At 47.6% G+C, this 24746-nt stretch overlaps 1 protein-coding gene across 1 annotated transcript in view; it reads left to right on the top strand.

Annotated features, from left to right (window-relative positions):
* The window catches only part of LOC146202002 (putative G-protein coupled receptor CG31760), a 90812-nt gene that overhangs the window by 15553 nt on the left and 50513 nt on the right, over positions 1–24746 (top strand). The window contains exons 4-6 of the mRNA XM_084587893.1: positions 8591–8759; positions 15059–15201; positions 21500–21601. Coding sequence (XP_084444019.1) covers positions 8591–8759; positions 15059–15201; positions 21500–21601 — 414 coding nt within the window. The remainder of the gene's footprint in view (positions 1–8590; positions 8760–15058; positions 15202–21499; positions 21602–24746) is intronic.

Genomic DNA, 24746 nt, shown 5'->3' on the forward strand with positions numbered 1-24746 from the left:
CGCGGTGTGATTAAATCTTGTCAGCGAACGCCTAACCAGCCTATTTCGAGTCGGCCGCAACAGGAAAGCATTTCTTCGCTAAGGTGGGAATGACATCGAATAGTGAAAGCAAGCAGAGACGCTAATTGTGTCTGCGGTTAAGTGACAATGCCCCGTCGGGGTCGCGCAGTGGTAAAGGCGCTCGACTACTGCGCCCGAGGACGCGGGATCGAATCCCGGCCTCGGCGGCCGCTTTTCGACGGAGGCGAAAACCTAGGCGCCTGTGTGCTGTGCGATGTCAGTGCGCGCTAAAGAACCCCAAGTGGTATAATTTTCCGGAGCCGTTCACTACGGCGTCTCTCATACTCTGGGTTGTTTTGGGACGTTAAACGCCATTAACCAAGCCAAACCACTAAGTGACAATGAACGAAAAAAATATGCTATACGAAAACGCAGAAACCGGTTCATTATTCAAATCTGACAAGAGAAGTGGAAATCAGTTGTAATAAGTAGAGCACTAGGTCAACGCCAGGAAAGAAACTCTAAGTAGTAAAACCATCCGTATGAAGGGTCATGGTTGCAATCAGGGGTGTAGCCAAAGGGGGACGTTGGTGTCAGAATAGCCCCCGAAGTTTTCTTAGCGCTACACTGCACTTTCCCCTCCCCACCACCTTTCGGCTTTTCTCCCCCCTTTTTTTCTCGCCCATTTTTTTTTTTTTTCGACCGGTGGCGATAGACCAGATTTTTTTAGCCGCTTCGGGGCGCGGCCATGTTCTGCCGATTGGCGCGCTGCCGCGCGGACGTTTCCTATGGGGACTGCGGAGAAGTGGTCACAGCAAGGCTGTGTTGGAGCAAGTTTATATGCATTGTCGTAGAGTTAAAATCGACTCATTATTAATGGGATTTAGTTTGACGTTCACGTTAACTGTGTTGGGGCTCAGCGCGCAGTCGTGCTAAGACATGGGTTCGATCACGGAAGCTATGGCCGCTCTTCGATGAAGACGAAGCAGAAGGTGCTTGTGTAGTGTACGATGTCAATGCACGTTAAAGAACCCCAGGCATTCGTTAAATTTCCTGAGCACTTCACTACGGCGCACGTCATAGCCGATGCCACTTTTGGACGCTAAACTCAATATACCACATGAAAAGTGAATTGCCAAGCTCCAGCTAGTATTAATCCCGCTCACCAGTCAAGAGCCCTATCCACAGAGCCACCGCTGGAGGGCGCAACACTGTCTCTTTATTTCTTTTAAGTTTTGAACAAATATTAGCACAGTAGAGGCTGAATACGAGTGTATTCTATTTCGATGCTTTCGCTGTGTGTGAAAGATCTGTTTAGCCGTTCGGGACAGGGACATAATGAAATTATGTTTGTTGAATCTCAGCCAGAACCAACCAAGAGCTACTACACTCAACCGTTTAGCACGCCGACTTCCCTGTGAAATAGCCAAATAACAGTTTTGATTGCTTTTAGTTGGAGTGCAGACTGCGCAAGAAAAAAAAAAAAGCGGGGACGTAAGTCCTCGTTTTTTCTTTCTTTCTTTCTTTTTTTGAACTGTTTGCACTCATTGATTACCAACTCGGCCAAGCGTGTGTTATTACAATCCCGTTAAGGAACAGGAAACGAAAGCCAAAGACAGACCACTGGTGGCCGAAAACACATACAATCCGGCCCAAAATTCTACATTCTCATGCGCAGAATCTAAAAAAGTAAAAAGCAAAACGTGTGCATTGATTACATGTGAAGGGCAGTTCCAGACAAAAAAAAAAAAAAAAAAAAAAACGCTACCACTACGCATAAACGGCGATTTACACTTCGCAACCTGCATGGTAGTCTACCTTCGTATATTGCGTCAATGAGAGAACAGTGCGCTTCAAAATGTTGCAGTACTCTCTGGAACAGGCATAAATGTGAATAGCGAGGCACAGCACACACCTACATGCATAAGTGGTAGAGCGCTTTAACGACAGAATTTAAGAACGATCGCTCACGAACACGTATTGGGCGCGAAGACATATCGTGGCGCCACCTGTGGGATGCGTCCGGATGACGAAGTAAGTAGGTTAACGCAAGTTGAACGGCTGCTGCAGGATGCTTTCCTAGGCATCTCAGTTGCGCGTTAGCATTACTTTCATTTATTTGTTTATTATACACCTCGGTCTGGGCCTGTATAAGCTTATTTTGAGGTACGAGACCCAGTCATTCGCCGAAAAAATACTTCGAATCAGAGTTATCGAAGTTGGCTAGCTTTATAGCTACGACGACGCGCACCGGCTGCAGCATTTTCGCTGTTATGAAAAAAAAAAATACAACTGAAGCTACCACACAACCAGTCAGATGTTAGCAGTCAGTGCACTGGTAATATGATTCCTGTGCAAGAGCAGAGGACGGTCAGGAGCCTGACAGATGTTGAGCGCCTTCGCATAGCGTCGGTGGAACCGGCATCATTCGCCTGCTCCCTTGAATGTAGTAGAGCAAGCAAGTTTGACTACAAGGATGACATGAATTAATTTTTTAGCAACTGTGAAGACGTGTGTTCCACGAAGCGAATTCTTGAGCATTGACTACCGCCATCGGCACTCTTGGTTAGAGCGAAGAACGGAAATCTGAGCTAGTTGGTGCATTGCAAGATCACAAAAACAGCGCGGCTACTTGGGACAAACAGAGAAGGGAGAATAACGGACAAGCGCTGACTAACAACTGAAGTTTATTCGAAAAAAGCACAGGTAATATACACTTTTTTTCTTCAAGAACCAGGACGCATGCGCTCCCAAACAAGCTTCAGTCTAATCATGGGAATCCAAATATACAATCTCAGTGTCATGCAGAAGCACCGATGGCGTGCTCACGCAACTATCCCCTTTTTTATGGATGTGATAGGCTTCCGATAATTCCCTGGTTAGTTGATCCTTATGCCTGTAGATTACATTAGTGTTGTTAAAAAGAGGTGTGCATAGTTTTTTATCAGGATATCTCTGATCATTATTTAAAGGGCAGTCCCTGTAGTGCAGGGCAAGGTTCGAAGATGGGGCATTTTTCAAAGATGCCTTATGTTGGCGTAGCCGGGTGTTGATACATTTACCTGTTTGGCCTATATACCTCCTTCCGCAAGAAAATTCTATGTCATACACCACGCCTTCAGCACATGGTACGAACTTAACCTGGTGATTTATTTTACACGACCTCCTCTCGCTTTTTTGTTGATTCTTCATTCTTCTGTCCACTATGGCACATATCTTGGCAAGTTTTTTGGGGGCTGAAAATACTACATCAACACCATATCTTGATCCTATGTTCCTTAACCTATGCGACAACCGGTGTACGTACGGGATGACTGTGTACTTCTTTCTACTGCCCTGCTCCTGTGGCTGAGATCTATCTACCGAATAAACTTCAGTTGTTAGTCAGCGCTTGTCCGTTATTCTCCCTTCTCTGTCTGTCCCAAGTAGCCGCGCTGTTTTTGTGATCTTGGTTAGAGCGGATGTTTGTTTTTCCCGCGCACAGTAGATTTTTTTTTTTTGACGCATATCTCGATCAGCACATCATAACATGCATAAAATGCTGCATCTTCCGTTTATTCACGGACTCTGTCATTTGAAATTACTACAGTACTGGAGACGCTGCCTGAGAGAACCATGCCTACCTCTGCCCGAGGCGGCAGAATCTTCTAGTTCACTTCAGTGAAACTTCAGTGTCAGCGTGTTCATTTAAAATAATTTGAGACCTGGCCTTCGCACGATCCCTCCTTTCTTTGGGAGGGTACTGCTCCATGAAGAAGCCAGCGCCTTTTCCATCCTTCCAGTAATAGTATCGCGCAAATCAAAACGCGCGCGCCGTTTCTTCTGCGACTCACCGAACTTCTAGCGCCAACTCTATGGACAAAATCTCGCTCGCTGAAATCTCTGTAGCGCATATCATGAGAATGGTCACCCGCTGATTTCCCTATTCAAATTTTAATTAAGGAAGGAGAGTTCTGTGAGCTTGTGTTTCGGGTAGCAATGGGAGCTTGCGCCGGGTTCCCTCGCTTACGTACGGGTACAGAGCAGTAACGGACTGTAGCAACAGCTTAAAATAAACTTCAGCAGCCTCAGTAACGATGGAAGATCAAAAAGTCCAAGGCTGGCACTCTATATCAACCCAAACTACAGAAATAAGCTCGACTATTACTTTTTAAAACCCACAAATTCAATCGAGCGTCTGCTTCAGCAGCAGTAAGCGGAGTCACATGATCTCACTTTCTCCCTTCGGTCGACACTAGCTTTGTTCGCTCTAGTGGTGGCGCTCGCGCCCGCGACCTGTGGTTATACTAGTTATACCGCGGTCCCGCAGTCCCCTGGCCGCGCGCACCCGACAGATGTCGCCTGGTGCGGAGAGTAGGACAGCCTGCGCGCGAGGGTATTTCTGGCTACGCCATTGGTTGCTATTGTGCGGATTCCACACTCGACACCACCGCTTCATGCAATTTGAGCCTCTTTTGTCTTTCGCTGGGGCGGTTTAAAATGCGCGGCGAATGAGAACTAACGCGCAAAAAAGAAGAAAAAAAAAAGCACCGAAGCGAGAAAGACAGAATAGACCCTTCGTTTTGATAGTAGATTGCGCGATGTAAAATGTTTCCGTTCCTATGTTTTCTTTCTGCTAAATTATTATTTTCTTTGTTTCCTTCACCAGCCATTCCCACACGAATTGTTCAGGGCCCAGGATTTATTCGACGGACACTCGATAACGTTTCGCCATATGCATTTAAGACTGCGTAGGGTCGACGAAGGACCATATACACCAGTGCCTAACCTAACTGTTGCACGTAAATAGGCACGGGCATATATCTAGCGCCATACTGCCGGCAGTAAAAATCGCCGCCGCCTTCGTACGACGAACATCGAGAAAGAGCCGCCGGCGCTCGAGGAGAGCGCGCGCTACCCTTCCCCCATGCGCCGTATATTATCGACGCCGCGGCGCTTGTCGCTTTCCCTCCTCGGACGCCCCCGTGAAACGTTGCCATCCGTCTCTCTTTGTCGCGCAAACAGGTAACGAGAAAAGCCTTTTTCGCTGCCCCTTTCGGGGGCTGATTGACGGCGGCTTCCTGGGCCGTCCCAGATGCGGCCAAATGGAGGGCGGTAGCAGCGCGCCTTCTCCGCATACCACCCATCCCTACTTCTTTCCTCGGACCCTTCCGTCCTTTCCGCGCGCAATAATCGGCAGCCGGCCCGGGCTTTCTGTCTGCTCTTCATGGGTCGCGCGCGCCGGGCGGCATTAACGCTCCTGCTGCTCTTTCTCGCGCCAGTCGCGGCGCCGTGTCCATTTCTCGCAGCGTGGGCGTCGTATTGCGGGCGTAACGAGGAAAACACGCGGCCCAGGATAATGCCGTTTCCCGGCGGCCGAGCGAGGGCTCGACCGTCGCGGCCGGGGACGCCGTGTTTTACCAGATCCATCGCAATCAGCGTCGTCATTGTTTAGACCTTCTCCCCTCCCACCGTTGTTCCCCGGAGGCCCGCGAAGGAACGAGATATTTTTCTCCGATTAGTTCGCTCTCTCCTCGTTGCAGACGCAGCCCTGCGCGAGGGAGCGACATCGAAATAAGTTCGCGTATTGGGTAGTCCCATCAGCCTGGAATTCTCCGCAGAAAAAAAAAAAAAAAAAAAAAAAAGGGGGGGGGGGGGGGGGGGGGGTGGGAAGTCGTCTTTGGTTACGAGATGTGTGCGCGGGGCTGAGCTTGATGAGTCAGAGCAGCCACACTTATGAACGAAAGGAAGTGTATAAAAAATCGATAACAATAAAAATAAAGCGGACGTAAGAGGCACCGGAATCGCTCCTATCTTGGAGGTAACAGGCCGTTGTTTCGATGAATAGCGGCAACTATTTGATCGCCGGAATCCCCGGGGTATGTCGTGGGTGAGGACCTTGTTAATAATGCATTTATCTCTCGCTGTACGTATATTTTCCGTTCGCCGGTCCGACTCCTCCACGACTGTTTTAGGCAACTCCTTTAGATGTGTGCTTAATTCGTGTGGAACTCGGCGAAACCTTTAAAGTCCTTCAATCAGTGGGCAGCGCTCGGGCAACGTTGACCCGCTGTTTATAGATCAAGCCCAACGGGCCGGGAAAGGCAATTGGCAGCCAAGCATTCATAATATGGAAGTGAAGTACCGCTCGTAAAATCAGCTACCTTTTTCACCTTGTGACTGCAGGGAACTGCGTCACGAAGGAATTGCCAGCCAGGTAAAGAGGCGCGCTCTTGAAGCACCAAGTGATTTGCAGAACATCTTTCACGCGTATTTCAAGCGATAGCAGACTTAAGGCCGTTCATTTAGTCCAATAGCGCTGTGCGCTCAAAGCTTCGCAGTGATCTACAATGCAACATATTTGTGAAGAACATGTGCATGCGTTTCTGCAAAAAAAAAAAAAAAAGAAAACATTTAAAAAGCCCATGATGTTCCTGGCTGACCTATTCCGGCACATTTTGCTTCCCCGTTTTTCACCGTTGCGTTGCTCATTCGGCCCTTCATTATGTTGTATCTAGGGGTATTGATTTTAAACTGAGAGCTTCAAGCTTTCAACTCATTGTATACCTTGTACAAGCACGCAAGGTTCCACGTTAAGGCTGGCTAAAGTGGTACTCTTGTTCCGAATGCAGGAAAGAAATTGTAATATATGTCGTCGCAACAAGTATTTAACACCTTCTTTATCTTGCGTTGGCACTTTACGACGTTTCGAAACCGCTCATGTTACCAGCTCTCAGGTTTTAAGTCTAATGTGCGTGTTTATGAAACCGCTCTGGGTATTCTTTTTGTCGTCGTGGAAACGTTACCGAAAAAAAAAAGAAAAGAAAACGCGGAAGTTGTATCTGCTGCGTCGTGGCAAAAAACAAGCTTGCGTAAGGCACTGACAGCGTCTTAGATGGCTGGCGAAAGTGACTTATTCGTTATTGCCGAAGTTGTCAGCCTGCTGCTCCCCATCCTGGCAACCTGTACACCAGAGAGCCGAAACTACAGCAAGCTTACGTTTATGCAACCCACATAGCCTGCTCTCCTTTTACCCATTTTTTGGGCGCCCAGTCGCAACGCTCCATGCGGGCTATCGCTTTCGAAAAAAAAAAAAAACGAAAACTGGCCCATTATATTTCCCCGTAAAGGAGATAAACATGAATTTTGTATGCTGAGATTCAGAGCAGGAATCGCATGTATAGCTCGATGCTAAGCACACAAAGTATAGCTAGATTTTCTTTTTTTACCACTATTCATCTGAAGTGCATGCAAAGTGCAAAAATTTGGACAAGCTTTGAGAGAGAGTTCTTGAAGTTTTCTTTCAGATATTGTAAATTTCAACCGTAACAAGCAAAAATTTGTGTGGCACTTCTGATAATTAAAGTGCGATGAGGCGAAAGCTTTCGTTTGAAACATCTCTGATTCATACTTTAGTGCGTCTGCCTCTGGGTCCGTATTCCGAGTTTGCGTCGCTATCTAAAGTGTCGCTGTCTCCCTGGTCGTGTGTCTTCTGATTGGAGGAAACGCCGGAACAGTAAATGGTGGCAACCAAACTGATTCTTCTTCTCACGTTGCGTGTTGGGGGAATCAGGCGGCCGTCGCCGCTTCTCCGCGCCGCTTGCCGCACAGTTGCCGCTTGCCGCGCGTTGCCGCTCCACTATACTCCTGCCAAGCACCTGCTGCCACCGCCGACTCGCGCGCGTGCGCCCCGCCCACAGACACGTGACGTCACGGTTGCTATACACAGCTGCGCCCTCCACCGGCACAGGTGTTTGCTAGGGAGACAGGAGGAGTGCGCCGATGTGCTGGAGAGGCCAGACCTGGCATCGTTCCAAGGCACGAACGGACGGAGACGCCGCGAGTATGAGCCATTAAAAGCTTTCGCCTTAATATATTTCAAAGTCCTCCTTAGTAGAGCTGTAGTTTTTTGCTACTTGTTAAGGCCTTTCTAGGATCATGGAACCAAATCCCGTGCGCGAGAGCTGGGCGCGAGAGTTGTGCATCGGATCTGTGCGTCGAATCTGTGCGCTGATGTGTGACTTGTCAATCTTCCTGATGACGTCATCAGAAAAATAAAAATCCTGTCTTCACTGGGAATCGAACCTTCCTCCCTCAGATCTTACGTCGAGCTAATCAACTGCGTCACGCCGCGGGACCATGAAACGCACATCATAATTATTTTTGTCTACCGTGAGGATGATAGTAGCGATGACAATGACGCTGTAATCAGGGATAATGACAATGATGACCCTAGCAATGATAATGACGGTGCATTTAGTTGACAATGATAATGAGAGCAAACATGATGCACCGTGTACAGCAGCAATGCCTCCGGCTTTCGCATTTCTGCAGCGTATACATTCCACAGTGCTCTCGGAATTTTTTAAAAAGACACGCCCCATTGTTTTGTTTTTTGTGTATATGTGCGGCAATTCAAAATACTCGCTGTGAGCGCAGGACAAGCTTCAGAAGTAAAATTTTGCTATGCACCGGAAGCTTGCACCATTCCCCCAGACATTAGCATAACAGTATACTAAAGTATACGAAATATCCCAGTGTTGCCTCCCAGTTCAAGGATGTCCCGGAAATATGGACTAGGACCGAGCCTGACTGGTTATGCTGCACGCAGGAGGCCCGTGGCGCTTCTCAGCGTTGACGTGGACACGAGCGGCATGGACATCGACCAGTGCGACCCCGGAGCGCCGGTGGTCCCGCCTCGTGACGGAAGCCCAGTCGCTGCAAGTTTCCGCATCACCGCCTTCCAAGGCACACACCGCTGCCACAACCAAACCTCTCAGGTATGCTACACTGCCACCACGCACACACACGGCTGTGGCACACGGCTGCTAAATGCAGGAGTTCGTGGCGTGGGGGTTGAATTTCTATCAAGCCGAGATTGCGGTGTACGTCAAAGAGAGAGAAGGGGGAGAAAGAAAAATGAGTCGTCGAACTTAGAAGCCTTAAATGCAAGGTGCCTCGTAGCCCACCGCGTTGGTGTTGACACACAGATATTCATTAGACGTTAACCTGTTGACGCCAAACTTGGACTAGTTGTTGCGATTCAATGGCTGTGACATTCGATTCCAAGGTCACGGAATCGAAACCCGGCCAGGACAGATGCAGTTTGTCGCAATGCGAAATGCAAGAAATGTCCATGTGATCTGCGACCTCAGTGCGCTTGCGAAATTTCATGGGATCGAAATTACAATCGGGCCCTCCACTACGGCGACCGTCGTAAAGGTTCCTGATGCACAGGAACAAATATGACGCTGCGACCACCACCGCCGCGACAGCTGCCTATATAGTTCACGGAGAGGACTCCACTCACGCGCCTGATGGCCATACTCGATTACAGTTCGTGGTTGTTTCAATGCGCGGTACTTAGGACGTCTATCGGACATCCCATAGGCTAGAGAGCGAATTGACTCGAACAATAAAATTACTTTCTACAACAGAAGCAGTATACTTAAAATTTCCGCCCCCACACCCTTCTCTCAATAAAGGTCGAGGAATAGTGTGAAGGCAATTGCAAACAGTAACCTTCATCAATTGCGTGTAGTTACTCCTAATTCACTTCTGACGAATTCAGACTGGACTGCGTTATGTGCGGGTTACGCAAAGTTACTCTCAATCACATTCTTTTCGAATGCCCCGCGGACAAACTCTCGGGACATTGGCGAGTGGCGACTCTCCAACCGCGAGTAATGGGAGACTGATTATTCTAGCTGGAACCCGGAGACACGACTCCTTTCTACGGGAAAGGCAGAGGAGGTGGTTGCACGGCTGTGCCTTGTAGCCACCTGGCGTCGATTCTGGAAGGGAGTCCGCCATGAACTTTTATCCAAATATTCCGTAATTTCCTTCCTTACATTTTCCACCGTGTAAAGTTGTTCTAATAATAGTACCACTAATGCTTTCCTCATTTACGCCGAAATTCGGAGCCATTTCTCCTCCTTTAGCGTTTGCTTTTGATCCGTTCTGTTCATGTGCTAATCTGTTATCACTTCCGCCGGTCAGTCGGAGCAACTGACCAAAGTTGTGCAAATAAGCGCTTTCGAAATCCACGCGTGGTGGGAGTCTCACGGGCCGCGCTTCAGGGGCCGTTGCCTCAGTCATTGCTTCCATGGGCAGTGTTTCACGTCCAACGAAGGCTTTCACAAGAGAAGGTCAGCGAATGAGGTGCGCACAGGCAACGCATTACGAGAATGGTTGCCTTCTCCATAATTCACTACTTCATGTTTTGAATAGCATCACGAGTTTAGATGACGACCGCTCACACGAGTTCTACTTCGGCTTTCTGCATTTGCCTATGGGGATACCACGTGCGAACGACAAGAAACAAAAACGGGTGGAAGCGTATCAGACGACACCGAGGATGCGTAGCGAGGGGCTATGTGGAGATAGTAGCATGGCACAATAACCGGAAGCGGGGAGGGGGGTATTGCTGCCAATTCTGCGATGACGCTTTTTGAAGTGCGGCAGCTGATCGCGGCTGCGAAGCCAAAACTCAGGGGCTACAAGTGCATGGCAGACAGTAGAGGCGTCCGGCCGTCGTCCCCGCGGTTCCCACTGGGCCCATTTTAAAAGAACGAAAAGAAGCGAGGAAGAGGTGTGCCCATTGTCACCGCGCAAATGCTTGCGTAATGCCGCTTGGTTCCTGGTCCCACCTCGCTTAAGTAGTTGTGAGAAGTCAGTGACGTTATCTTACCCAGAAGTAGGAAACACTAGTTAGTTTAGGTTTAAACTATTACTGCCCAACTGGTGACTGGAGGAGAACTAATGTTTAAAAGCAAACAATTTCCGTACAGGCACGAAGCGCTAGTGTGCATACGGAGACCTGTCTGATGCACCGGCAAACGAATTCGCTCGGTATCTGACGGCGGTGATTTGAATACTGCTACAGGTTGGAGCGTTTTTTTTCTGCTGGATATACGGTTGCCATGACAACGATATGACATTCCTGTTGGTTGTTTTTCGGCTGCTGTGGCAGGAAATGGCGCCTACGTCTGGATTGGCCGCACAATAGTATAGGGGAAGCTTCCTACCCCTGGCTTACCCACGTACGGAGAGCGCGTGTCTTGATAGCGACTTTTCAGTGCTGCCTACTCCATGCGACAGCACCGAACGTGCATACACATCGCATCGGTCGTTTGCTATCCGCGCCATCTGTTACCCTAACGCTGTCGTTCCCATGACGTTGCCTTACTGAACAACGAAAGCGCCCCGTCGCAGTGGCTCAGTGGTTAGGGCTATCGACAACTGATTCGGGGGACCCGGGTTCGATCTCGACCGTAGCAGCCGGATTTCGATGGACTGCGAAACATAAGACATCCGCGTATTGCGCGATATCAATCCGCATTAAAACAGTCTCCGAGAGTCGAAACTACCCGCAGCTCTCCACTATGACCAACGTCGAAAGCTCCTTTTAGCTTCTCATGTCCCGTCGCATCATCGCGTCTCTCACCTAAGTAGTCCCTACAAGAATTTCATTCATTCATTCATTCATTCATTCATTCATTCATTCATTCATTCATTCATTCATTCATTCATTCATTCATTCATTCATTCATTCATTGTGCCGTAGTGAGAAGGGAGTAGGCTAATTAAAATTCGCACGATTTGGTCGTGAGCACCGCTGGAACGCAACTACAGTCAGCACGTATAGTCAGAATCATAGAACCAGCGTCACAATTTGCGGCACGCTGCAGCACTGGCGATACACAGAGTCCTCATTCAAGGGCTCATATTATTACGGTCCCATAACGATCACTTACAGAAAAAGAGATTTCAAAAAGGAACGGCAACAACATTGATCACAAGGTAATACCGTAAGCAATCGTTTAGTTAAAAACAAAAAAGTAAGAGCACAGATCTGTCACTCAACTAAAAGCGGCGATATGCAAATGAATGGTGGACAGACGTATGAACTGTGAAAGCAGTATTTATTTCCTTGTCCATAGCTCCAATAGGTGATACAGTGGAGGAGGGTAGACACACAAAAGGGCAACGCAGCAAGCAGTCTCAGCTCATACCTGCCTTCATCAGAAAAAAAAAAAAAAAAAAAAAAAAAAGGACTCGAGTTAATAGAGCATACAGAAAAAGGAACATTACACTGGAAAACTGAAAAGCCGCCATTGAAACAAAGAGAAAAAAAACACCACTGAACATAATACAGGAAATGTTTAAATCCCATATGTTCTGTTCGCGGATTGGGCTCGAGAAAAAAAAACAAAAAAAAAATCAAGAAAACAATCCAAGTACGTCGATCTTGCATATGTGATCTTCCACAACCTTGATAACGCGGTCTACACAGTCTGACATATAATTCGGGTAGGCACATATTTCGCTTCTTCAATAGAGACAAAACTATGATAAACCGCACGAAAGAACTTCAATTGAAACTTACGTCTACAACTTCACAGCTGCTCCCGATGCACAGTGACTTCAAACTCTCCGCATGGACACCTTTTCTGTAATCTCCTAACCCAAGGCGAGCAGGTGAATTCTGGCCCCTTTCGAATTTCTATTCTTCCTGCACTGCCAGAGGGCCCCAAACTGGGCACGAATATTAAAAAAAAAAGGTTAACATTAGTGTTACACAAAAATTATTTATGGTAAAAGAAAAGTTTTGGCATTTGGACGCAAAACGCCCGAAGCTTTCTCAGCTCTCGTTTCAACATGATCAGACTCCTACGTAGCGCATTACAAGTAATCGATTGCTGATAATAAATTGCAGTTTCGTCCAATTTTGTAATGCATCCATTGCTTTTTGCTAGATGTGACGTTTTCAGGAATTAAATTGCTTTTTCGAGAAATACACTTCTATAGTAATCAGTGGAATTTTTATTCCCGAAAACAGTTGGAACCGTTGGTATAACTCCGAGAACTTGAACTCGGTATCAAACGCTGATCCTTGATCACTGCGGAGAATCCGCAGTGATCAAGGATCAGCGTGTCTGCACGTGCGAGCCTGAGCGGCCTGCATTTGGCTATGTCCTCGTGCTCCATAGTTCGCGTTTTATACAACACGCACTCAAGATGCTATGAGCGCGTTCTAGAATGCAGCAGAGAATGCTATATAACAAAAGGCACCCAATGCTAGAAAGCAACTTTCTCAAGGCATTTCTTGTGAATTGATAAACGAAGAAAAATTATGTTCCTCGTGTGTTGTCTTTGTTTAATATGTTTGTTTACGAGGTGAAGCCGATTGAATGATAGGGTCCCCCCTGCTCGCATCGCGCATTTACTAGGCGTGCCTTTATTCAGATGGGACCAAACAGCCTTCGCGGCACATAGTGAACCCGTGCGCCTTGTCGCTGAAGTTGTTCTCAGTGCAGTCAGTTAGAGCTACCAGCGTTGGTGCTGGTGGAAAACACTTATATCAGATACGCAGCGACGGCTTCCAGGCTTGTCAGGGTGAGTTTCCAGCGTAGAAACTGTTGCCGCGCGCAGTCGTAGCCTCCGATCAGCTGCGAGAAACTATTGAAAGCGACCTTACACCATCACACCGGAAGTGGAGCGTGGTGCACGTGAGAAAAGAACATAGTGCACTCTAATTCTCGAGGTGGAGCGAGTAAAACGCGCGCTCCCCCACGAGACCTGCCGTGCCTGTTTTAAAATAGCGGAAGAAGGGGGGGGGGGGGGGGGGGGAGCACTAAGAAAAAAGAAAAAGAAACGCGCGTTCCTCTTGAGACAGGTCGCGAAAGAGAACGAAAACAGGGTGCACTCTCAGAATAAGAGCACCATATGCGTAGAGGCGAGAAGAAGGATCAGAGTGGCGCGACAATCCAGAATTTTAACTCAGCACGCGTTACCTCCCTGGTGCACCTGGGTAAGAAATGTAATTAAAGCCCTACCTCAACGAACTCAATGCAATATCAGGGGCGTTTATTTACAGATGTTGTCCTAGCATTAATTAGGGGGCATACTTTTACAAAGGTATTACGATAGCCAGTGCGCCTAATTATGTTTTAAACAACGGCTCTTTGGAGCCTAATGAAATAAGTTTGGCTTCGTTAGCGGTTATGAGAAGGGGCAGCGCACAGTACTGCTTGTTCGTGTAGCCTACATGAACAAGGTGCACACGTATTCTTGAACAGGTGAAGGGCGTTGACACGGACGCCACAATTGTCTATGAAAACAACGAAAAGTAGCTGGGTTGGAACGAAGCCAGTTCCTGAGGGTAGCGTGCCTGTTTCGCAGTCCGAAAGCCCTGGCTTCGATCCCACCCGATCCAGATGAACACAATTTACTCCTCAGCTGAGTTATTTTTCGGCGGTTCCATTGACCTCCCTGACAAACGTAGCGTCAATGTCATTACTTTTGACCTGTTCGTCAGTGTATATAGACCTTGTACATGTATACGAACAAGCATTGCATCCTGCCTTTTCTCGGAGCCGCTAACAAAATGTATTTCGTTAGGCTCTAAAGAGTGATTGTTTCAAATAACAGTTGGCGCACTGGCTATCGTGATACCTTTGTTAAGTTATGTCCCCCAATGCTAATAAACCATTAGAAAATAAAGGCCCGTGATATTGCATTGAGTTCGTTGAGACGAAGATTTAATTAAATTTCGGACTCAGGTGCACCAGGGAGGTAAAATGTGCTGAATTTATAGCTCAGTATATATAGTCCCGTACTCTTGATTCTGACTGTGCATGCCTTCTTCGTGAGCACTGAAAAAATAAGACAAAGTGCGCTCTCCTTTTGTCACGTGCCCCACGCTCCACGTGGGCTGTGATGATGTAAGGCGTATTCTCTCAAAAGTTGCTCGCAACTGATTGGCTACGACCGCGCGGCGACGGTTTCTGCAAGCGTGCTTTTCCCACGGGCTAGCTAGTCAACATGACAAGCCTGGGAGCCGTCGCTTCCCGCTCCTATACCTACAACAGTCTGTACTGAGAACAACTTTGGCGAGAGGGCACATGTGTTCGCAACTGTCTGATTCGGTGACTAAGGTTTGGTCAGGCATGGGATCAAGCAAGAGGCGGAAGCCGGAGGGCAACGCAACAGAGCTATAACCTGCGGTCACCGGTTTCGGTGGTACCCGGAAGAAAGTGAGCAGCGCTGATCCGTATACATGCTTCCCTTTTCGCAGTGCCTGTTCGCACCAGGACACGGTTGGTCCCGGGGATCCTACGTGTGCCAGTGCCGTCGGGGTTTTTACGCGGCCACTAGGGATCCCTTCTTCAACGGTTCTCTTGTCGAAAGCGCCTGGAGGGAAAAAGTCCTCTTCGAAGGGTGAGTTACGGTGCCATACCTGAAGAAAAAGTCGGGACCTCGTGCGATGCACGCATGTCCGAGTAAAGCTGGTACACCCGCCAGATAGCACGCGTGCATGCGCCCGCCTGTTTGCGATATGGACTGCTGTATCTAAACATTCAGTTTTTAACTTCTGAGCTGCGAGTAGTATTTGAGAGGCGTAGAGGAGGAGGAGAGGGATAAACTGCGACGAAGAAATTGGGTTTTAATGCGACGGCGATAATGCTACCGTTCTGCATAAAACTTGGCGTGGCGATGTCCATGAAAAATCGCGAGCGTGCCTCGGGCAGGCCGGCGTCATGGCCGGACAATGATTGGGCGGTAAGTACTGCGACACTCCACGAGACCACATGACATGGCCTAGTTGGCAGGGACTCGAGGGCTGGATGGGTATCGAGTCTGCAATCCGTCCTAAAAAGCCTTTCAACTATGCAGTAACTGTGCGTAATATGTCGTAAGATACTGTTATGCGCCAGTTGATTGGAATGGTCTAAGCTTTATATGCGAAAAACGAAATGTTTTTGAAGTTCTTGGTACGCTTACCGAGTAGTTGTAACTGCTGTAGAAAACCAGCCGGTTATGTTTTTTTAAATTATTTAGGAGCCAACTTTGAATTATTGTAAGATAATTTTATTAACACATTGGTTGGTTGGTTGGTTTGTGGTGTTTAACGTCCCAAAGCAACTCAGGCTATGAGAGACGCCGTAGTGGAGGACTCCGGAAATTTCGACCACCTGGGGTTCTTTAACGTGCACTGACATCGCACAGCACACGGGCGTCTTGCTTTTCGCCTCCATCGAAAAGCTGCCGCCGAGGCCGGGATTCGATTCCGCGTCCTTGGGAACAGTAGTCAAGCGCCGTAACCACTGCGCCACCCATTGATAGACATGGCTTGAACTTCCGATGCTTTGTAAAATTTTGCTTCTGTAGTTCGTCTTGTACTCAATATGGGTAATTGAAACAGTCGTAGATAACCATTTGGGTGCGTTTTTAAAATAAGTTGCAAAGAGCTACAAGCCTGCCGAGGGAGGATCTGCAGATGTAATGGCTATCATAGTAAAGTTGTAGATGTGTTAAAAAGTTACGTTCCAAAACCATTTCCCAGAATTCATATAAAGATTAGGAGGACGCTTAAGCTTCGTGCTAAAAGTAAACACGAGAGTGCCTTTAGCACGGATTTTTCTTTCCATTAACTTAGGCATTGAGAGACTGGCACAGAGCTTTGTAAAGGTTTAAACACCTCTAGTTGGTTCGAGCCTCGACCACAGCGGCCGCATTCTGATGGAGGTGAAAGGCGAATGCGTCCGTGTGCCGTTCGATGTCAGTGCACGTTAAATGCCTACATGGTTGAAATTTCTGAAGCCCTCCACTACGGCACCTATTTCTCTCTGCCTTCTTTCACTCCCACCTTCCTCCCTTCCATTAAAGGCGCGGTGTAGGTGTGCATCAAGACGTTTGACAAATACTGCGCTTTTCCTTTCCTGTGACGCAACAATTTAAATAAATATGTGTATGGGAAATGGAAGGTGGGATATCTTTCACATTCCCAAAGCACGTCGCATGGTAAGAGAGGAAGGTGGGAGAGAAAGCGGAAAGAGAAAAGCGAGGCCGGAGTGTAGGACTACGGAGTAATTTCGACCATTTGGGGATATTTAACGCGCAGTGGCATCGCAAAGCACACGGGCGCCTTTGCGTTTCGCCTCCGTTGAAACGCGACGACCGCGTTCGGACTCGAACCCGGGTACTCCAGTTCAGTAGCTGGGCTTCTAAGTGCACTGAGCTACCGTGGCGGGGTACAATTTGGTTTGGTTTGTTGTGAAAGGAAGGCGCAGTATATTTCTCGCTGCTCGGTGGACACTTACACTTATAATGAACGGCGTATACCAGGCACATATGTCGTTGGTTCGAATCCCAACCGCTATCATAGCCTCCGACTTGACTTGCAGGTGGATGCTGGTACGACGATACCCCGAACGCTGCCTCACAATTTTGACAAGAAATCGCGTGCGCGTTTTTTTCCCGAGCCGTTTTTCTCAATCCTGGATTACAGCGGCGGAAGCGCGCGCATCTTCGACCGAGCGAGCTATACGCGCTACCGCGTAAAGTATCTCGCGGTGCTCAGATCCTTATAGTTAGACGCACTACCCTTAGGCCACGCAGGCACGTTCGTAGGGCTCGGTCAAACGAAACTTCTTGTCAATGTGGGGTGGTCCTTAACGTAATGTGGCAGCTTACGAATGTTCACAAGTGGGTAGGCTATGTTGCGAGATACTGTGGGTACAAATGAAATGATGACTGATTAAGCGAGTGGCAAAGCCAGTGTATTCGAACGATGATCCTCAAGAGGAGCGGCAGACTGGATTCGCTAATGCTGTCGCGTCATAACCTTAAAGGCGAAGCTTAGGTTACATCCTTTAATGTCTTGGAAAGGTCGATAGCGTCTACACAAAGTGCTCTGCGCGCGCTTAACACGAGGGGCGCACTGGCACTTGGCATTTTTGAGCAGTTTTCTCGGCATATATATATATATATATATATATATATATATATATATATATATATATATATATATATATATATATATATATATATATATATATATATATATATATATATATGGGGGGGGGGGGGAGGGCAGAAAACTGCTAAAAAATTCCAAGTGCCTGTGCGCGCCTCGTGGTCAGGCGTGCGAATTTGCGGAGCAGTCGGTTCTAATGATGTTGGAGTCTCAGGGGAATATGATGCGGAACGATCCGCCGTGTGACAGGAGCGAGTATGCTCAGGTGCGGCTGTCATTTGCACTTGTTTGCACATATGTTCTTATGCCCCAGCCGTTAACGCTGCAGCCCTTTAGTGTAAGACGTAAGGGTTCCTAATGGTACGAGCGCGAGGGACTGCGGGCGCAAACGCCATTGCCTACGATTGGCACTAATTGCGCAGATAAAGTAGTTAGCGTAGTGCATTCTAGCTAAGCCAAACGGCCGCAATTCCCGCGTGCACAGTCAACAGAAAGTGAGGTCAGCGCCTTGAAAAAAAAAAAAAAAAAGTCATTTCTCACGAAGACACAACCGCAAAAAAAAAAAAAAAAAGTTAGTTTTATCGCGTGGCCAGCTCTACAGAAATTCAAGCACAGCTAGGATTAAAGGGACACTAAAGACAGCCAAAGATGGTATGAAAATCTAATAAACTACATTTAGTGACACTGTCGCCGCATATCCGGCAGCAAAAAATCGAATAATTGCTGAGATATTGCGATGAGAAGTTGGGGTTTTTTCTTGTTCCCGCCGGTCGAATTCAAACTGTGGCCTCCAACTACGTAGTTGGAGTTGAGTGACGCACACTATGACGTAAGCGGAGACTCCGTGATAGCTAGCGAGCCGGCGCGGCCCGCGGCGTCGCATCCCTCAAGGGCCAACTTGGCAACAGCGTACTCGCAATGACGGCCTCAGCCGAAATAAAACGATGAAGAGAGTAATTTACCGAGCGATGGACCCATAAAGGAAGAACAAAAAACATAGAGCGCTTGTAATGCACAATACTTTACATGTTTCTCAAGCTTTTGCGCTCCTTCTTGCACTGTGTATAAACAAACCGAGCCCTCGGTCATCGCAACGCTTCCTGACATGTTTACATACAAATAAGATTTAGTTACCAGCAAAATAGTGTCCTCGCTGCTGCGCTTGTCAGTTTTGAAGCTTCGTTGCACTTTTTTCCTTCAAGGTTTGTGCTACAGCTCCGTGTTAGCGAAAATTACGTCCACGGTAGCAGAACATGACCAAAGTGCCGGCGCCACTACATTTGCCAGCGCTGTGAAATTCCACATGTTAAAATGGATCCAGTGCACAATATAGTGCGCATAGGCATCCAGAACATTAGTTGCAAGACGTGAGAGCAGGCAGCATGCGCCGATGATTAAGAAGTTGTAATCTTTAGACCGGCAGCAGAAACTTTATTGTAAATGGGGCCATGACATAAATACTAGAAATATTTCTTGGGTTCTTGTAAAGCGTGTGAAAAAGATGCCAGTTAGGCCTTCAGTTAAAACGTTCTTCTTTAAGCTACATTCCAACACATTACCTGTTAAAACCTGGTTACATGAAAGAGGCTTATTCGTTCCCTGGACAACAGACTGTCTCCTTTGCAAAAAACCAGAGACAATCGAGCACGTCTTTCTGGATTGCTGGGACCCAGTCTTTCACTGGGATGTTCTCCAGAGAACACTAAAGAAAGACCTTCCGTTAGATCCGTATGGCATACGGTTCCTTCCAGTCGAGAGTGAGGGTATTCCTTTGGATTTAGTCATGGTCCTGAGCCTCCACAGCCTGTGGAAAACAAGGATGCAGGTGCAACATGCAGATGTCAACACGCGTTCTGTACGCGAGAACTTTATCGAGAGTGTGCTGCTCCTTAGAGAAACGTATCGGGTGCTTTCTAATCCACCTGACTGGATCAGTGTGCTTGATGAACTGGCTGTCCTCAAAAAATTTTAAACCTTTCGTGACAGCCGAAGTCTGGTTGTTGCGCGTTTTACCATTATCGTGGATCTTTTTTGAATTGATGTGAACTCAAAACAGGCAATAAAGAAAAAAAAAAAAAAAAAAAAGGGCGTAGTCGAGCGGTTAGCGCCGAACGCTACGGAGCAAGCAGTAGCGAGTTCGAATCTTACCGATTCTGGCAATCTTTTTTTTTCAATTTTTTTTTTAACCTTTTGTAATGTATTTCTGGTGCTTCGTTATTTTTATTTTTTACTTTTTACCCGAGGCCCTTTTTTTCGCCGGGCGACGAGCGCAATATATCGACGCTCTCCTTGGTATGAGCGGCAAGTATGCCCCTTTTGTTTACGACGCCTGCAAATAGCACGTTGAAGGTCTTGTTAACGCAGTATATGTTGGTCAGATGTGCCATGATTTAGTGTACATTTGAATGATAATGCGTTTTTCCTTCGGTACTTAGCATATGTATGCTTTTCGTGGCATACGTAGCTGCAGTCAAGCGGTCAGGTCGCAGTCGAAGCGGCAACGGCGGCGATATGTTGGCGCAGAAGTGTGAACGAAGGAGTGTGTCGGCGGTAGCGGATTTCGCTCGCTCGTGCCTCCGAATGCTCAAATGGGAACCATCAAGGCGCATCTGCTGCTCCAAGCTCGTAATTCAGGCGCTGCAGGTTCAAACAAACTATCCGAGTGCGCACGAAATGCCTGAGTCGAAACATAACCAAAACTGAAGTGGGCGCCTGTGGCGCCTCCAAGTATATTTTTGTATTTGCCTTGCAACGTTTACGTTGTCTTTTCGCCGTCATTTACGTATGATAAAAGCCTGTTATCATGTTTGAGAAAAAACGTACTACCGCATTCAAACAAACAACGTAATTCGCATTTGTCAGCCTCCGGGATCCCTAGCGCGTCACGTGATTTGTAGTTGCGAGCCTCGGCCGTTTGGCTGTGGTGGCGATACCTGTATTTCTGTTATTCTTCTTTACTACCTTATAACAGCTCTGTTTTCAGTAAGAGTGGTCTTTTTGTAATCAGGAACTGGCATTCTATCGATGCAAACCCACTTCCTTTCTCTCTTTAGTGTCCCTTTAAGCTGAGAGAAATAGCACTGATATGAGTTGAGTTTTGACCGTCATTCCGAACAACTTCGCTCGAGACCGTATAAAGGCAGCATAGTCTTATTGTATGTTTCCTGCTTTTCTCGTGACGTCAGGGGCGCTGTGATGGAATCCCTGAAATGAGGCTCTAAATCTAAAGGCGTCGGCGAATCGCCATGACATCGTGGTTAATCCCATTGCACAAGCTAGCGTGAATTCGCAGGGAGCTCCCAGTGCTAAGGGGATTAACCGAATTAACTTCGATGTCATGACAATCAGTGAGAGACGTTGGTCCGCACGCCTTCTTCGAGACGTACTTGCTGTTTCGCCCGCCGTAGTGGCTTAGTGGTTAAGGCGCTCGACTGCTGAAGCCAGAGACGCAGGATCGAATCACAGCCGCGGCGGCCGCTTTTGGGTGGAGGCGAAAAGCAAGGTGCCCGTGTGCTGTGCGATGTCAGTGCACGTTAAAGAACCCCAGGTGGTCGAAATTTCCGGAACCCTCCACTACAGCGTCCCTCATAGCCTGAGTCGCTATGGAACGTAAAACCCCAGACACCAGAACTAAACTTGCTGCTGTACACTTAATTCGTATCCGAGCAGCACCTTTAGATAGTTATGTATTCGACTGTTACCATATGTGCCTCACAGGTGTGTCCCATCTGTTTTTTTTTTTTTTTTTTTTTTCATCAGACCCACGTACGACTTGATCTACGTCTGCAAACCTTGTCGCCCTGGCTGCAACGAATGCGTTGACGACTCACCTTGCTTGTCACATTACAATTGGGCTTTCAGGTAAGACCATCGTGAGGTATGCTGTGGCAAAGATGAGGGGTGGAACATTAACAAATCCGCTTGCGCTGCATTCTCTATTCTTGTTTTTCCTTCTCTATTCTGTGTATTCCTTATTTGTTCCCTCTCTTCCTTACCTATTTTCTGCCTTCCTTCCCAGAAAAGCGTACAAAAGATGTCGGGATCCATTAAGGATGCTCACTGATAAGAAGAACGTTTAATGACCCAGATCTCCACTTTCTTCTTCGCCGTGTCCTTTTCTTTGTTTCTGAGGACGCCTTTTTCTAGTGTGTTGTTATTCTTGGTTCTCCGAACTGACGAACGGTACAATCATTAAAAGTAAATGACTGTATTGATTTTTCGACGTGTAGTCACCCTTGTAAAGTGAAACAAAAATCTTTCTAACTTAGTTTAAAGATGAGGAAAGTTGGTAAGAGGAGCCGAATTGAAAGAAAGAAAGAAAGCGAGATTTTTTTGAACGCTAAAAATAAGCTTAAAGAGGGAAGGAAGGAATTTGAAGCACTGTGCTTTGCGACCAGATGATGTTGGAAGGGCGGGCGGACATGGAAGATGAGAACGTGTAGGAATAGTAACAAAAATGATTGAACAAGGTACAAGATAGTGTTGGTAGAGTTATTTTTTATTATCGGCGATAAAAGGGGGCAAACGTTCAGTGCCGGAATCCGGAACTTCCGCATACTTGGCGGACACGTGGATAACGGCCGGTGGCGTCTATAGACTTCCTCCACGCTTGCAAACAAACTAGGCGATAGAGGTGGCCCTGCAGTCATCTGCGATCCCACGGTAGGCAAAAAGCACGGGAGCGGCACTGCGGCAAAGCTTGTCAAGAGCGTGTTATTTTGTTCTGCGGGTGCATTTTTTGCAGACCGAATAACCATGGGCTCTACATGAACTCGACAGTATGCAGGTCGAGTCGATTATTCGAAAAGAAGAGCGAGTTTTGAATGGGAAACGCGTGACTGCTCTTTTGCACTATTCCTCTACGTTTCGACCTTTCCTTCTAAAAGGAAACCCGACGACCGAACTCGACTTTTTCGGGTTCACGTAAAGCCCCTGTATTGCGACTACTTCTTGAGCCTCAGTGGCGAAGACAAAAGCGATACATGAAAAAACTCCCCATACACGGCGTGCAACGTTCGATCCCGCACGCCGTACCAGACGGAGAGTGGGTTCAAGACGCACAAGCGAAGCGTTACTACGGCAGGGAAAATTAGCAACGTTGTTATCTATTTGCTCTTTTGGCCCAGCAAATTAACCGCGGAACGCGTCGGAAATTACAAATATTCGGATCCTTGCCACTACTTTCAGTTGAGTAAGTAGACGGTGAGTTTTCTCGCGCGGAAACAGTGCGAGGAAACCACGTACTTAGTATTCCGCTCGAAGCATCATTGCACTCACGGATGATCATCTTCACATCGAGCGGCTAATGAGCGTTGTCGGTAATCACGAAGCCCCTCACTAGCTTCGAGCGGCTGTATGGTTAAGGGATTTTAGGTAAGCATGGCAACAGTAGCATGTGAATTGCGCCTTATACCGCACGCATTTGCTCATCTTTGCGTTGTTCGTTCGATCACCACGCTGCGCGCCTGTTGTGTCTGCTATGTTTGTGGACGGCTGTTGGCGTTAACGTTCGCAGTTTCATCACTGGTATTCACGCTTTTTAGCTTGTATTACAAGCTGCAGTGGCTGCGGTGGTTTCGTAGTATAGGGCAACCCAGTTCAGTCCTGGCCACCATGGCCGCTTTATCAACTCGGAATGCGATAGTGTCATGTAGTACGTAGTTGATGTAGAGATCCTCACAGAATTTGGGTCACAAGCCCATATATCGCTCGGTGATGCTCAACCCCACATCTCGCATTCACAATTAGCCGCTGTGAATACACCTAAACCGCTCGGTATAAAGACAAATGCGGCTCTAATGCAGTTGCCAACGCGCAGCGGCAATCTTCATCACCAAATAGATTCAAATAATTTGAAGTGAACACGTTGAAGGTTAGCCATGCGACATAACCACGGAGGAATGCATCACAGATCGTTCGCGCAGCAGCTTACTACGCATACGTACCAGTATCAAAGTAAAAAAAAAAAAGAAATTTTCGAGGAATTGTTTACATAAGGAAACACATCTACGCATGCTTTAACAAAGAAACAGACCTACGCATTACAATATATTTGCTGCCTCGTCTACATATACATTACGTGCGCAGTCGCATGCCCGCACCAAGACTGTACCAAGATCCCACTACGAGTCGTAAAAAAGGCCAAATTCGGGTTATTCGCGAGCTTTGAGCACATAGACCGTTCTGGCATAAATTTGAATGTGCTCCAGCTTAGCCATGACAAAGTGTTTGCCACATATTCGGTTAACCGGCGTCGGTATCCAGCCTTCGCGCTACAGCGCGGTGGCCCACTGTTTACGGCGACATCCACCGGCAAGAAACCTGAGCATGATTGCTTTACTAAACTCTTTTTTCTGTGCCTTTCGGCACATGCCACGGCGACGCAACTAGTCGGCATAGTGTGTGTGTGTGTGTGTGTGTGTGTGTGTGTGTGTGTGTGTGTGTGTGTGTGTGTGTGTGTGTGTGTGTGTGTGTGTGTGTGTGTGTGTGTGTGTGTGTGTGTGTGTGTGTGTGTGTGTGTGTGTGTGTGTGTGTGTGTGTGTGTGTGTGTGTGCGTGTGTGCGTGTGCGTGTACTCGTGCGTGTTTGTGTGTGCGTGTGTTTGTGTGTGCGTGCATGTGCGTGTGTTTGTGTGTGTGCATGGGTGTGTGTTTGTGTGCGTGCGTGCGCGTGTGTTTGTGTGTGTGTGTTTGTTTGTTTGTGTGTTTGTGCGTGTTTGTGTGCATGTGTTTGTGTGCGTGTGTTTCCGGCAGTAGCAAACCACCCCGAAATCGCGGTAGGCAGCAGCGACTAAAGCCGCGTTCAGACTACGTGCGCATCCGTCGTGAGTATCGTATTTATCGCAGTGCGCATAGCGGCTGGAACTCCCGTTTACGTAGCTTGCGACCGCGCATGTTCACACTGGACCGTTCGGTAAGATGCGTTCTTTACGACCGGCCAATCACCGCTCTCAACATGGCGCCGGTTAGCGAGCGGCTGATAGCGAAGGTCTGGGCTCTTCAAACTCA

This window comes from Amblyomma maculatum, chromosome 1, assembly GCF_055883805.1.
Source record: "Amblyomma maculatum isolate TAMU_Amacu chromosome 1, ASM5588380v1, whole genome shotgun sequence".
NCBI classification, from domain to species: Eukaryota; Metazoa; Arthropoda; class Arachnida; order Ixodida; family Ixodidae; genus Amblyomma; species Amblyomma maculatum.